General features: G+C 40.3%; 2 protein-coding genes across 2 annotated transcripts; both read right to left on the bottom strand.

The window, feature by feature from the left end:
• Positions 1-4,347: 4,347 nt before the first annotated feature.
• LOC100774431 (vomeronasal type-1 receptor 4-like) lies at positions 4,348-5,437 on the bottom strand. The gene has a single exon (XM_035441721.1). The coding sequence runs from the start codon at positions 5,290-5,292 to the stop codon at positions 4,348-4,350; it is 945 nt and encodes a 314-aa protein (XP_035297612.1). The 5' UTR covers positions 5,293-5,437.
• A 9,623-nt stretch (positions 5,438-15,060) lies between these two features.
• On the bottom strand, positions 15,061-15,963 carry LOC100772694 (putative vomeronasal receptor-like protein 4). Its single transcript, XM_027409494.1, has one exon. It carries the CDS (start codon positions 15,961-15,963, stop codon positions 15,061-15,063), a length of 903 nt encoding a protein of 300 aa, XP_027265295.1.
• Positions 15,964-16,406: the final 443 nt, after the last annotated feature.

Raw genomic sequence — 16,406 nt, 5'->3', positions numbered from 1 at the left:
TCTGTGATGGGCTCTCCAGTTGACATGGAATCTCTGGTCTATGGTGGTCTAATTACAAGAGGATAGGAAACAAGTGATGAGACTTAGTCTCCATAGGGAAGGTTGTCATGATCATGGTGACATGGTGATCCGAATAGTTCAATGCAGAGAACGCTTTTATATTGATTGGCTGATCATGGTATCTGATAACTGTAAAACTCAAGTGACCTAAAGTCTTCCAGAATTCCATATGCTATATACAAGGGGGAATCACCAGATTTAGATTCCTCTGACTTGAGACACTAGAACTGAAAGGTTCAGGCATTAATGCTGACCTGCTCTACCTCTTTAAGAGACAGACCCTGGCCCCTGACATCAGGTGGGACATGCACAATGACTTGCCATGTAGCTCATTACACAGTTCAGTTTGGAGCTGCAAGGGGACTCTGCACATGCACGAGAGCGCCCCTTTTTAAGCCCACAGCATTATTCTCCCTCTTTCTTTCTGGCGATCAACCATGGCGGTCAGCCATTAGCGCTCTCTCTCTCTCTCTCTCTCTCTCTCTCTCTCTCTCTCTCTCTCTCTCTCTCTCTCTCTCTCTGTGTCTCTCTACTCTCTTACTCTCTCTGCTCTGCCAGCCTATAATAAACTATGGTTAATGTATCTCTTGTTCTCATGCCTAATCTTGCGCCTCTTTTTATGTTTTTAAATTTAAGCAGAAATCTAACAAGAACTGTTCACCAATGAGTTCTCAGATATGAGTCAATGTTCAGTCTCAAAGCTTCTGCAAAGAAGCCAGATTCCCTTTTATAGGTACTGCCACAAATATGTGCTGTCAACCACTCTATTGCACAAATGAACTGCACTCATTTCCTGTTACTTTGTGGTGAGAAATGAACTTATTTAGACCTTTCAGATTTGACATTTGTTTTTAGAAATTAGTTTTTAGATTTTACCTTATATTATGTTTGTAAATATTTGCCTTCGTGAGTCCCTGTGTACCACATGCATGTAGTATCTGTGGAAGTCTGAAGTGGGCATCAGAGCCCCTTGGAACAATTAGTTGTGAGTTACCCTATGGATGTTATGAATTCGAAAGGAGTCTTATGGAAGAACATTCAGTGCTCTTAGCCACTAAACAGTCTTTGCAGCCCCTGACACTAGTTTTTAAGCATGTAATGTAATTTAAAGGGTAAAAACTCAATGTTCCTCACCAATCAGAGTTGAGGTTTCATAAGGAAAGGTGATCAATGAAAGTTTTATATTATATTCACAGTGCGTTGTGAAAAGTTCAATGTTATTTGATAATCTATGTTTATTTTATAAGTTGTTTTTCTCAGGACACTTTCAAAAATTCATTTATTGTTTTAATTTTTAGCAATTTATGATGTGCCTGGTGTGAATTTATTAGTTTCCTGCTGAAGGCTTGCATTCTCTCTCTCTCTCTCTCTCTCTCTCTCTCTCTCTCTCTCTCTCTCTCTCTCTCTCTCTCTCCTCACATGTAAATATGGAGGTCGATATCTGGTGTCATCTTCCACTATTACTCTCCACTTTACCATTATTTTGGGGAACACATTGTGTGTGTGTGTGTGTGTGTGTGTGTGTGTGTGTGTGTGTGTGTGTGTGTGTGTGATGCACATGGAGGTCAGAGGGGAACTTATGGGAGTAAGTTCTATCCTTACACTATGTAGGTCCACCGGACCAGACTCGTTTCATTAGGCTTGGTGGCAAGTACCTTTGCCTGGTTAGCTATGTTACCTGCCTTCTACATCTTATCTTTGTAATGGGGTCTCCCTTAGATCTTATAGAATGCACAGACTGGCTGGCCAGTGAGCTGGCAGGATCTGTCTTTCTCCATCTTTTCAGCGCTAGAGTTGCTCGAGTCACATTTGCCTGGTTTATTTTATTCCACATGGGTCCTATGGATCTGAACTCGGGTTCTCAGGCGTGCACAGTCAGCACATTACTGACACAGTCATCTTCCCACCTCTGCCTCAGCCTCCTTCTCCTCTTCCTCCTTTTTCCTCCACCTTCCCCTTCCTCCCTTCTTAACTCCCTCCGTTCTGAGATTGCAGGCGTGCACACTCACGCCTGGCAAAATGCCTTGATCTGAAGGTGCCAGATTTTAAACATTTTTAGTCATCATTTGTTCACACATTATGAAAGATTTTGTAGGCAATAATCACTGTATGATTTGTGTTCATATTTTTATTTTACTAGCAATAAAAATAAATGAAAAGAAGAAAGTGAAAGTCACTTGGTGAAGCTACTATAAATTCCATAATTTCAAATTCTGTTCCTTACACTCATGTAGGTTTACAACAGTTTTAACTTAACATTTCCTTAGTTTTATTTATTTTCTGCATATAACTATAAAGCCATTTTTAATTTTGATTTACTTCTGCTTTTCCAAAGAGAAACACAGAATAGCACCAATTTAAGAAACTCAAATTTTAGTCTATTCATCCTCACACTGTATCAATGGTCATGGGTCTATCTATTCTTAATGCTCAGCCATCTTCTCCCATGGTTCAGTTTTAACAAGTTGTTCTTAGTTCACTTCCTTTTGAGTCAGCTCTCAAAAAGTGATTGTTGATCTAGATACTTTTAAAAGCTTTTAACAAGAAAAACATAAAATTTAGATAAGTGATAGGGGAAGTGCTTCTGTTGTTTGTCTTACTGGATGATAAATAAAACACTGTTTGGCCAATGAAATAGCAAGTTAAACAGGACTAGGAGTCAAAGAGGATTCTGGGAAATGTAGTAGTGAAGTGGTGTTCCAGGCAAGAAGTGACATAGAAAGGAGACTCATGTTTAAGCAAGGAGAAACAGGAAGTGTCCCTTTTCCCCTCTGCTCTTCCTCCAGCAGCACAATGTGATCCACCGGCAAGAAAGGGTGCCAGCAGAAGGCATCCTCTATAAGATAAGTCTTATAAAATATATAGATTTATGATAATTAAGACTGAGCTAACAGATGAGAATCCTAGTCATTGGCCAAGCAGCTTTTACCTAATATATCTTTGTATTATTTTGTCCACCCATGCAGCAGGGCAGAACTTGGGCAGCTGGCGGAGACAGCCCACGTGGCGGTAGGGCTCAGGTGGCTTTGGTGGAAAGATTTATTGTAAGAGATAAGTAATATTTTTTTGCATTCACCATGCAAAGTTATATTTACACTAGAAAGCCAAGCTACTTATGGAGCTATAACATAAACTTTTAACAGAAATTGCTAACAGTTTTTGTACAACCAAACACAAAATAAATATGTTTTCGCCATTGTAAAGTAGAACCATGATGTATCCAAATGTCTACAGGAGTTCTCTCCAGAGGTGATAGAAATGTTCTTTTCAAATAGGGTACAAATATGTCTCTAACAAATCTAGAGCTTTATGTTCATATATTATACAATAAGTATAATAAATATTTTTCATAATGGATTCATCCAATATCCAATAGCTAGAACCATATTCTCTACCCAATACCTTATTGTGTGGATCCAATTGCAGAAACTGTCAATTAAATTAAAATAGAATCAGATCCTTTTTAGTTCTTTGGTGACAGAGAGATGGATAGTGTGCGGAGAGTTAGGATATCAACAAAGGGCAGTTATAAACAAGCCCTGTTTGCTTGCAAACACATTTATTTATCCATATTGGAAAAAGAGAAATTCACATTTTTATAAATGCAGCAACTATAGAAGGATACAGAATGAAACTTAACTGTGCATTCTTTACATGATTATCACACAGTCCACAATATATTCTCCTACAGAGGCTCTTCATGCATCAGTTAAATATTTCCAAGCGCTGAAGTTCTGTGATTGGTGTCAATGGATTCTATTGCCTGAAATCACATCATATGTGTCATTCCAGACAAAGATGTTTTGATTTTTCATCTCAATCCCTAAGATCATTCCTGTGGCTGGATAATTAACCTGCTTTTAAACAGCCAAAAATCGGCTTTTGTTTTATATTATTGTGTTTAGGAAACCACAATCCTACAATGTATAACATTTTCCCCCAATGAAATTCCCAAAGAACAAATCTACCTGTGGCTATGGAACTAAGATAAGAAATTCTTGGCAGCAAAGATACATTAGTTCTTTTGAGAAAATGTACTTAATTTGTCCTCACACATCCCACTACTAATGGAATCAGTTCTGAGAAAACCATTTTCACAATCTGTAATTAAAGCCACTTCTTGAGGGTGCCTAGCTGTAGAAGATTTCTATAACATTGTAATTTGTTTAGATCTCTCTCAAATAAGGGCTGTGGGTTACTTAAACAGGATTGCTGTTTAAGGATATAAACATATTTAAAGTGCTTTGGTTGGATTTTTCTTACCCACAATATCACAGGATTAAGAATTCATCTGTGCTTATTAAACAGATAAGTGAGATAGTTTCTCAATTTCTTCCACTGACTTTGTGAACACTCAGCCAGAAGTCCATCCCTGTGAATCAGCACAAGAGGGCTGAAGATTGCATAACCAAGAACAAGAAATTCTCTAATAACTATCATCTCAGAATTGTTCCCTAAAGAGAGACTTAAAAATAGAGAGAAAGCACAGTCAGTCCAATAGAAGAAAACAAAACAGAGCATCAGCAGGAGGACACTCTGAGCAGCTCTCAGCTCAGGGGGAGTTCTGTAGAGAAGCTTGGAGTTCTGAAGGTAGAGGACATGCTGGTGGTGCTTGTGGAGAAGAAGTACCATGTAGCCACTGGCCCCTCCCATGGCACCCTGAAACACAGCATCTCTCAGGACCATGAGAGGGAGAACAATCCACTTTGTTTTCTGACTTTCTAGCATAAAATGGCAATAGTTGTAGCCATTTTTAAGCTTCGATATATTCAAATTAATACTTGTGATGGAATGGATTAGGTTCATACTTATTAAAGCATTGAGCATCCAAAAGAATGAAAAGAATGGAAGGATGTGCCATGCAGACTTTGGTCTGAATCTCCTCCACCCAGATGCTCTGGGACTGATGATGATGGCCTGGACCACAGTGAGGAGACTGCTGGTACAGATGGAAAGGCCACGGGCCACCCTCTCTAGGTAAATAAGGGTCTTACAACCTATGTCATCTAAGAAGTTTCTCAATCCAAATGCTGCTACTGTGTTTGGAAATCCTTTTGCAAGAAGGATTATGATGTTTGTAAAAGCCAGGTGGATGAGAATAAGGTGTATGGGTTTCTTCTCGGGGCCTGCCCACCAACTGAACATATAGTTCATAGAAACAGAAATATTCCCCAGAGTACCAACCATAGTCATCAAGAGGAAAATTATTTCCTTAATAAACTTCAAAACCATTTCTTCCTTCCTAGGTAGAAAAACTTGTTTCCAGGCTGCAATCACTTTTCAAGAAAACATCAGTAATGTTAGGCATGGATCTGAAATACACATTTTTCACAATAGAATTTTCTAGTGTGCAAGAGGCAGCAGTGGACACATGTAATGTTGTAGATTAGGTCCTTGAAATTCTCCCCTTTTCCCCACTGTGGACTCTGGGATATTGTGTGTGCTCTGTCAGGTGAGTTAGGTAACTGCTATTCAAAATCTAAAGTTTTAAAGGAGATTTTTATTTTTGAGCTCTACACAAACAAAGTTGACTTGTTCATCTCTCTCTCTCTCTCTCTCTCTCTCTCTCTCTCTCTCTCTCTCTGTATGTGTGTGTGTGTGTGTGTGTGTGTGTGTGTGTGTGTGTGTGTGTGTGCATTGTCCTTGTTAACTGTTAGCATAGTTGAACTCCAAGTTCAGTTCCCCTAACCAAAATTTCTTCCTGTTTCTCATATTTCCCCACCCCAATCTCAAAGCCCGAGGCTCCTGCTGAACCTGTCTGCCTTCCCCACATCACACTCACAGACTCTTGGATTCCCTGCTGGGTCATCACCTATAACATCTCTCAGATCTAGTAACTTTACTTTCCACATTTTCTCCTCCTTTGTCTGATATTCCTTTCTTATCTGCATCTTGATTAGTATAACTATTTCCAGATTTGCATTTGGCTTCAAAGCTTTATAATTTGGATTTCTCCCTTTATATTTTTTGACATTAACCATTCTGTGATTTCATTCCATATAAATGTTTAGGATTTTTTTCAAAGAAAATAGCTCTCAATGTCAAGTCATATTGAGTAACCTTTCCAAATATGATCCAACTGTTAAAGCTGAACCATCGAAAGACTTCCTAAAAAAGACTCCTGTGTTAAAAAATTCATGTAACTACCAGGTTGCAACTAGGGAGGGCACAATAAGGAATCTTGGGGCACTTTCTAGGAGAGTTGTAGCAGAGTACTGTGATCTCATGGATGTCTTCAGGGAATCTGTAACACCCATGAGTGACCTCAGGGCATCTAAAGGAGTTTGGAATAGCTCTGGACCAATGGATAAAGATGAAGTAGATGGGAGAAGGAGATTAATGAAGCACTCTATGCTGCTATGAAATGAGTGAAGTTTTTGAGTTATGAGTCCTCAGTATTGGCTACATATAGCATTGTATGATGGGGCATACTGGCTGGGCAGAGATTCCCCATCTAAAAGACCATGGTGGCATTTGCATCTGTGGGGCCTTGTGGGCAGCAGTTATGTCAGTTTGCTTTGAATTCTGCAACTTCTGTTTCCCTTGCAACCTGTTTATCAGATAGGCTGCTTTGTTCTACATTAGTCTGATCTGATTACAGAACTTTAGACCTAGTTCGGGAGCTCCATTCTCATTTCTCAGGAATTTATGGTAAGCGTAGGGTGTCTTTTCTAGAATAAGAGGAATCTGGATATTTCTTTTTTGTTGTTTTGTTTGCTTGTTTTAATTTGGATATTTCATGTGTTCTGAGTACCTGTAATGCCTCTGTTCCCTTCTATCTGTGAAACTTACAGGACTGTTTAAAATTTCTGTGGCCTGATGATACCACATGTGACCTGCATAAACTGAGCCATGTTCCCAGGTTTGGGTTCATGTTGCCTTATGACTCTAGAAATATCAGTCATTGCCTTTCAATTGCTCCTTTAACAAAGGGATCCTGTACTATTGCACCCTAGAATACACGATACCATCCTATGTCTGTGAATAATGAAACATGCCAGACACTAGCAGCAAGCATATCAGCATTACAACATCCATTACTACATTGGAATATTCATTAAGTATTTTATTAGAGATTGGAATCTGTAGATATCCCTGCAATCTTTTCACCTCTACTCCTGATGGAAAATATTGACTGTTTTCCCTTTGTTTAATGACTAGGGATTCCCACTATCTAATCCACTTTACTTTTCTCCAAATTTTAAAGCTCTGAGTCCTAACTTCTGGGATATCTCAAAAGTGATTTCTCTTTTCTAACTGAAGAATCACAGGCAGGTAAAGATGACTCATCTCCTAGATTATCTTGTGGAATGTTTTAGAAAACTAGTTTAAAAGACATGATTTCCATTTGCAGAGACAAAGAATACCACATTCTGTTTAATTCCCTAATGCTAATGTACATTAGTGATTTTTCCATGCCAATTAAAATAAGATTATTGCTCCTTGTTCCTTAGCACTGGAATAAAATTAAGACAAGCTGTTTCAGGATGTATTACTTTACAACCTAGATCCTTTACAGCAGGAATTCTCAAGATGGTAATGGTAACTGTTACTCTAGTGGTTTATATTTCTCCACACCCAGCAGGCTTACAATGAGGAAAATTGACTTACATGTATGGATAATATTATGTGACAGAACCGAGAAACTTTAACAAAAACCTTCAAGTTTATCCTAAATGGGTTTAGGTCTTGCCAACACATTACAAACGAAAACACTTGCCAATATTTGAAATATGGAAATGCACCAAAGTTGATAAGTACAAATTTTATAAGCACCAATGGTAATGATTATGCTGGTGAATCTGGAGACTGAAAGCCAGCAACATTTGGTTTTGTTTTTCTCTGGTTTTAATACAGGTCTTCCTATGCAACAGGCTGGCCTTCAGCATGCAGTCTTCCTGACTCATTTCCCTAGTGCTGCTATCGCAGGAGTGTACCATCCTGCTTGTTTCAGAGTTTTATTTTTAATTTGTCTTTACCAATTTTATGTGTGTGGGTGTTTCATCTGCATGTCTGTATGTGCACTCCCTGCATGCCTGATGCCTGTGGAGGGCAGAAGAAGATATCAGATCTCCTAAAACTACAGTTACAGATAGTTGTGACTTATCACGTGGTTGCTGGGACAAACCCAGGCCCTGTGGGAGAGCAGCAAGTGCTCTTAACCCCTGAGTCATCTCTCCAGTCCCTGTCTCAAGGTTTTGATTAGACTGTTGAAATTTTTCTATATCTTATCAATTCTTTTTTTTTTAAAAGGCAAGGAGGTAACCTTAGGCAAAACCCACCCAGAGCTTTGCCATATACTCCAACCTGAGGATGGATAGCGATGCCTCAGCATTTCTGTTCCATTTCTCTATCTCCAGGAGCTAGTCTCCTTTGATCTTTCTGGAGCCAGGGACCAGCCTTGTTAGGGCCAGAAGCCTCTCAACTGCTCCCTGGTTTAGAGACAGAGAGAGAGAGAGAGAGAGAGAGAGAGAGAGAGAGAGAGAGAGAGAGACTGACTTCTGCTGTAATGACACTCTTCATGGCACAGCTGAGGGGATGGAAGATCTTACCTTCATGGACTCACCTGGACCTCTGTGGTGCAGACAGGCTCTCAAGACAAATATGACTTTCCAGGTCATATTTGTACTGTCAGGATTTATGGGACTCTTGGCTGCCATCAGGTATTGCAGACTTCAAGTTTCATGTTGTCACAGTGTCAGGGGGAAGGGAGGCCTCTGCAGAGCCCCAGTCCCTGAAGTACAGCTTTCCGCTCTCTCCACAATTACTACATCTGTTTTGCTCAGAAGTCATTTCAAGCTAATTAGGGTTTAATTACTTTGAGAGGAAGGATGTGAGGTGAGAAAATGAACAACTAACTAAGTTTCTGTGTATGGAGCTCCCAGCATCTCCTGACTGGTTTTCGTCTTCCTGAAGTGCTGTGCTGTGACCTGGCAAGGAACTGGCTCCTAACACACAGACCTAGTCAATTTTTTCTCCTTTTTAAATACCACCCCCCTTAAACAGAAGTAGAATAAATGATGTTCAGCACTGGGGATTCTGCTTACTGAGCAAGTTCCCAAACCTGGACCAGGACAAGTTTAGAGTCCCTTGTTCTACCTGTGAATGCTGGTGGTTAAGGTCTTTGCTGTAACTGATTGATTGATTCCTGCACATTAGATATATTATAAGACTTGAAATATAAATGCCTCCCTAACATCGACCTTATTCCAAAAGCAATCTTTACTCGTTATAAAAGTTGAAGGGCACCTGCAAAACTTATGTGTGTCCTAGAGTGGTCCCTCTGTGTACTTTTCATTCTAGTTCCTTGTCCTTATTCCAAGTACAAAATCATATAAACAAATGTGGGTGTAGGCCTGATGTTAGAAATGATGATGTCACTGTTTTGCTCTTGAAGAGAAGGCACCACTGGGTTTCCTTGGGAGATGAGTTTGAGATTACTGCTCTGTCTTTGTGTCCTGCGTAGTGGTGTCTCCACATGTGGGAGAAGCTGACATATAATAGAAATCAGAAATGTTTCATTTCATAAATGAAATGAAAGCTTTTGAGGAAACCAGGATTCCATCCTCTCTATTGAATGGGAAATCCAGATTCAGAGAAAGTAAGTTGTAAATCACATACGTTACCGTAGATAGAAAATGAAAATAAAATAATTATCTCTGCCCCAACAAGGAGCACTTCGCTCTGTTGTCTATGGTATTTTGTTTAAAAGTTTCTAAGTATCTTGTTTATCTTTGAGGTATAAATAAATAAAGAAGTTTAAAGCTTGTAGTACTTTGATTTATTCAACAAGAGACTCCCATCCCAGATGAGATCTGTACAGAAAATTAGTCATCTGTAGACAGAGCTAGTGGTATTCTTGGAGCAGAAATACTTTGTAGCCAATGGGCCAGCAACAATGCCCTAAAACAGGGCATCTCTCAGAACTGTTAGAATGAAAAACATTCATTTTATTTCGCAGCTTTCTGATAGAAATAACAATAGTTACCATTTTTTATTAATCTCTGATGTATTCACATTACTGGTGTATTTTCTTTTCGCATTTAAGGCCCTATCTTGGTGGAGCATTCATTTCCTCTAAACAGACTATTGGCAACTTTTTTTAGAGCCTTATTTTTTTACTTACTCAAGTGCTTGTGAATTTATGCATCAGCAAAGAGAGAGAGTGAAAAACAAAGAAAAAGCAATGTGCTAGGGAATAAGTTCTAGTCATGGTGTCTATTTGTCTAGTTTTGTTGTAATAAACACCGAAGGCAAGCTAACTTCATAAAGAAAAGTTTATTTAGCCTGTAGTTCAAGGACATGGTTCTCACCATTGTCTCTATAAGGACACCTGGATGGCATGAAGCTCACAAACATTCTGAATTGAAAAATAAATTTTTGAATAGTCATGTAGAAAGCATAAGAGACTCCAGACTGACCCACAAAAAGGTCCCACAGAATAAAGGATGGAATCCTTTGTCAAATATCTGCATGATTGCATTTACCATGACTGCCTCTTACACACCAGAAATTTTCTACAATATAAAGGCTTTGCTGCAGATCCAACCCTGTGAGCCAGCCCTGAAATTGTGAGCATGAGACAGCTGTCCCCAATTCCCATCTGGTGAACCAACGCTACAGCTGCCCAGGACAGACCCAGGGTTACAATTTGGCATGGCCCAACATCCACCTCATCTATGATCTGCTGGAGCACATGAAGGGACCTGACCTGCAGACCCACAGCTGCAGGATTTCCACATCACAGGCTGCCAGTGGGATGTCCAGGAAGAGTCCTATTGAGGGCCCAGCATCGAATGCATAATGGAGACCAGGGGCCTTCAACCAAACCGATGACTCTTTGCAATTAAACCCTTGCAAGTAGAGATGTATCGACCAAGGGGTACATGGTATGACTTGTTGGGTCACACTGCAGCTTCCAAGACAAAGTTTTTAATTCATTCCCCTTCTTTTTCTTTTTTAATTTTTCTCATTTTATTTTCTTCATTTTTTTTCTCTTGAATTTTATTTTATTCGGGGGAGGTGCTGGGGCGAAGGTGGATGCAAAGGGACCTGAAATGAATGGGATCCTGGTATATGAGGTGAAAAATATAGAATAAATACATTTTATTAATAAAAAGGCCTTTGTTGCAAATATGTATTATGGTTACTGCTGTTTTCCTCAGAGAGGTGTTACCTGGAACCACATTTTTCTTTTGAAAAGTAGAATAGTTCTGAGCCTTGTCAGTAAACAGTTGTCTTCTTTCTAATGGCACTTGGCATGGAGGTGAGCATTTGTGTTTTTGAGGATTACAAATCCATATGGGAGCCCCAAGAAGGAATGTGTACATGGTGTCTCAAGCATGTGACTTTGGCAGATTTAATACAGCTTACAAAAGCAATGTCCAAAGCACTGTCACCTTTTATATATGCTGTAGGACTGCTGTTTACCTGCTGAGAGGGTCCTAGGCCTTGATCTGTACCAGCCAGCACAATTCACATCTTATGCTGAAAAAAATCATTGCTTAATTTTATGACCATTATAATATTGTATGTGTATTAGTAAAATAAGATGACAATATTACATAAAATACAACATCTTTAATTCTAAGATATACAAACTAAAATCTTAGGACAAATGGATTTTATTTTAAATTAGCCCCATTACATCATAATCAGCCTCACAAGAAGATAGAAGAAATATGATTGCCAAAATGTTGGTGGTTATATAACTTGTCAGCAGCAGTATATCTAGCCTTGAGTTTTTGAAGTAGCCACTGTCCACTGCAAAAAGAAGCTTCTGTTTCTAAAGCTTATGGCAACACCAACCATGGTTTAATCCATATTTAGAATGTAATTTGATAGGCCCATCATGTCCACTTAGCAAAATAACAGCTGCAGTCTCCCCACTAGGTCTGTGAACACACCATCTCCACCGAAGGCTTTAGACCAGCTATATGGTATCAGATAGGAATTTCCTTCTGTTTATTGGGTTTCAGATCCAATAGAGAGCATCTGGTTGCCTCTGTATCAGTCATGCCTTTATTGAAACAGCTGGGCATGTATTGCATGTCAAGTTGGTAGTACAGAAAGTTTGGTCAACAGAGAAGGACAAATGGTGCTGGGAAAATGAGTACACCCATGTAGAAGATAATATACTAGATCTATTTCTGCAGCCTGTGAGACCTACTCCCAGAGCTGCACCCCGGGTGCCAAAAGAATGCCTACAAAGCAGTGAGGAGTTTAGGAAAATCTCTTATCTGTCTAAGAGGGAAAAAGACGCATGTGACATCTGAGGTTCTTACACTCTTTGTTTCCAGCTCTCATTCTCTCTAAAGCTACTTTGTTCATTCAGCTTTTATACATACAACAGACGTCAGGCCAAAAAAAAAAAAAAAAAGGTTACAAAAGCTGTTTCTGTATTCCTTGAGTAAACAATAAGGGAGAAATGGAGAGTGCTTCTCAGCTGTCTGCTGGGTTAGTTCACTTACATAACTACTGAACCTTGTTGGGGGGATATAAACATGGCAACCATTAGCTGTTCTTTATTTAAAGAGACCCAGTGCAAAGCAAGGGGATAACTGTTTCTACTGTAATGTACACTGGGCATTCGCTAAGAGAATTTTCAAGTGTTTTCATCATACCCACCAAATAATAGCTCCAGAGTAAGTGGATTTTGATTTTTAATGGGAACTATTACACACTGTTCATCAAGGTACATTTATTGAAGGTTAGTTGTATATCACTTTTACTTTTTTTTTTTTTTTTTTTTTTTTTGGTTTTTCGAGACAGGGTTTCTCTGTGTAGCTTTGGAGCCTATCCTGGCACTCGCTCTGGAGACCAGGATGGCCTCGATCACTTTTACTTTTTAAGATTCATGAGAGGATGTAGACAATATAGAGATCTGTACAGAAATGTTAGCTAGGTGAGGAAGAGATCTCTCATTCTGTTTACACTGTCCACTCATAAGAAAGACTGTCCACTCATAAGAAAGACTGTCCACTCATATGAAAGACTGTCCATTCATAAGAAAGATTGTCCACTCAAAAGAAAGACTTATACAATCTGTAAATGCTATATGCTGTAAAGAAAAAACCCTCCTCCCTAGCCATGTGTCTACTTCATAATACTCTGAAGATAGTCTTTAATCCAGTTACACCTTTTTAAAAACCTAGTTTACCTTAGCAAAGAGCAGTACTTTACAGACCAACAGTGTGGCCTTTCTCTTGCTTTGCTTTTGAGAGTTTCAACTCTTGGACCTGGGAGAGACCCGGAAGGAGTGAGCTTCCTTCCTGCTAGGTGCCCTGTTTGATACTGAGCTACAGAGTTGGTTTGGCTCCACTTCCATCGGTAACTGGTGAGGTGCTTCTCTTTCTCTTCCAGGAGGAACTGTAGTGAGCTGATGGACAACTTTGGTGAACAGTCTAGCTGCCTGCCCGGCAGTGCACACACGATACCGACTGAGGCTTCCAGGGGAAATCTACAGCACACAGACCCTGGAGGACATGGGGTCGGAACGCTTTCGGGACCCTCCATTTCCTCTTGGGTCAGAGGCTGTGGAGTTCTCAGAGCAACAGAAGTCCTTCTGGTTGGCAAAGCTGAGCCCGTTTGTCATTACCAAGCAGATCTCCAGTGCATCCTCAGTTCCCTGGTCTCCTAGTCCACAGTTCAGCAGCCTGTGTCTGTGTCTGTGCCTGTGCCTGTGCCTGTGCCTGTGCCTGTGCCTGTGCCTGTGCCTGTGCCTGTGCCTGTGCCTGTGCCTGTGCAGCATCGGGGAGGAAGGAGCCTGGAATTACAGGCACAGTGGTTTAGCAGACCCAGATGTTCAGTGTTGGCCACTGTGAGTGACAGGGAGCCAGAGGTGGAAACTTCAGTGTTAACAAGCTATTGGTGAGGTATTTACACATCAGTGTGTGGGTGAGGCTCCAGCCTGGAGCATGGTTACAGACCCGAGATGGCATCACTGAGAGAGCCCTTTAGCCACAGCTTCTCGTGGGATTGTCTGAGTTCTAACATGTTAGAATTGTGCCACGAGTTTCATGACGGGATTAGAAGCTGACAACATCAAACCATTAGTGACCACATCTAATTGTGATGACTTGACTTGTCTCACTGTCATCTTCACAATGCTGTACAAACAGATCCCAGAAAAGGGTCCCCTCCTCACCTCCACCTGCACTATCTTACTCTCATCCTGTGGCTTTGAGGGGGAAAATGCTGATTTCTGACAAAAGTGTTGCCTCCAGTATTTCCCAGTGCTAATGAGAAGCTGAAAGCCAGAGGATAGGGAAGTGGATGGGAAGATGGTAGATGTTAAGAATTCGCTTTCCTCCTGCCTAGAAACCTTGGACTACTCTTAAGTGGCTGTGTACTAGCTGTCTTAGTAATGGTTTGTATTGTTGTGAAGAGGCACCATGACCATGGCAACTCTTATAAAGGGAACATCTAATTATGGTGGCTTACAGTTTCAGAGGTTTAGTCCATTATCAACATGGTGGGTCATGGTGGTGTACAGGTCAGACATGGTGCTGGAGAAGGAGAGGAGAGTTTTGAATCTTAATCTGCAGTCAGTAGAAGGAATGTGTCCACACTGGCAATAGCCTAAGAATAGGAGGCCTCAAAGCCTGGCCCCATGGTACTGCACTTTCTACAACAAGGCCACACCTACTCTAAAAAGCCAAACCTTCTTATAGTGCCACTCCCGGTGACATTATGGGGGCCTATTACATCCAAACTACTGCACTAGTCTTTTTTTAAAGGAAATTGTTATAATGCTTACCTGATTTAATATTTGCTTATGTTAGACTACTAGGACAAATGTGGTGTGAGTGCAAAAGCTTGTAATGTCCAGGCAGATGGATTATGAGCTCAAGGCCTGGGCTAAAAAGTGGCTTCCAGGACAGCTTACAACTTATGCTACATAACAAAGCTACACACTCACAACATACCTTCCAAAATATTAAGGCAAATAAATGACAATATATATCTTGAGCTCAAGGAGGAATTTAATTCTCACATTTCTCAGTGAGAACACAAGGATTTAGCAACAGGGACATCTCTGCTCCTCAGGACAAAGGGACTGAGAACAGCATAACCAAGTACTAGACATGTTTTAATATTTAGTATAACGGAATCATGAGTCACCATGGAACCTGTGTAAAAGGAGAAAACAAAGTCTGACCAATAGAAGAAAAGGAAACAGGCCATGAGAAGGAGAACACTCTGTGCAGCTCTGATCTCTGCACTGAAACTATTTGCCAACCTGCAGCTATGAAGGTAGAGGACTTGCTTGTGATGTCTATACAGGTAAAAAGAAATGTATCCACTGCTCCAGCCCATGAGACTCTGAAAGATCAGATCACGAACAGCCATGAGCGAGAGGAAAAGCCACTTAATTGTGAGCCTGGATGGAAGCATATAGCAATACCCAATATACCCTGAAACTTTAGATCTGTTGTTGTCACTGCCTGCTGTTATATAGTACAACAAGTTGGAACTTGTGAGAACATTAAAGATCCAAAAGAACAAGAAATAGGTAAGAACTTGCTGTGAGGACTGTGGTTTTAGCTTTGTCCAAATGGTGGTCCTGGTACTGATGGTGACAGCCTGGACAACACTGAGGAGACAGGTGGTACAGATGGAAAGGCCCCGAGCCATCCTTGCCAGAAAAACCACAGCTTTACAGCCAAAATCTCCAAGGAAGTTTTTGAAATAAAACACTGTACCGATATCTCTGATCCCTGTTGTACAAATAATGATCATATTAGAAAGTCCCAAGTGCATTAGGATAAGGTCCACAAGCTTTTTCTCAGTCCCCAAGACAGAATTGTATACATGTCTCTCAAACATTAGGATATTCCCCACAATTCCAGGTCCAATAAGACAAAGGAAGATTATTGTCTGGATAATGTTATTCCATGTCATCTTCTGACTTCATGCATAGCACTAGGAAAAGTCATTTGAGAAACACATGTAAGATTTTCTCTGCTTATTCCGATGAAAAGAGTGGTTTCAAGTCTGTAAACACAAATTGTTATTTCCTTAATGATCCCCAATTATATTCTTTTTGTTGTTGTTGTTTTCTTTTGGTTTGTGTTTTTTCTGTTCCCATCAAAATTTCATACCTACAATCAGGGCATGTATCCTGCCTTTCACGAAGATCCTTTATCCCTCAAGTTCATATGACCATGCTCTTTCCAGACAAAAGCTAAATGCATGGCATCACTTTGTCAGTTTTCTAAACAACACAGTCCTAATTATTAGCCTGACAGTCCTCCTTCCTTTTTCCTCACCACACCCAGTGTGACCTCAGGCTCCTGGACTGTGTTGGTGTCTCATCCTGATGCTCTTCAGTGCCCCTGATCGAC

Source organism: Cricetulus griseus, chromosome 3 (genome assembly GCF_003668045.3).
Source record: "Cricetulus griseus strain 17A/GY chromosome 3, alternate assembly CriGri-PICRH-1.0, whole genome shotgun sequence".
Classification (NCBI taxonomy): Eukaryota; Metazoa; Chordata; class Mammalia; order Rodentia; family Cricetidae; genus Cricetulus; species Cricetulus griseus.
Note: the sequence above shows the minus strand (reverse complement) of the source record. Positions and strands in the feature narration are given on the sequence as shown.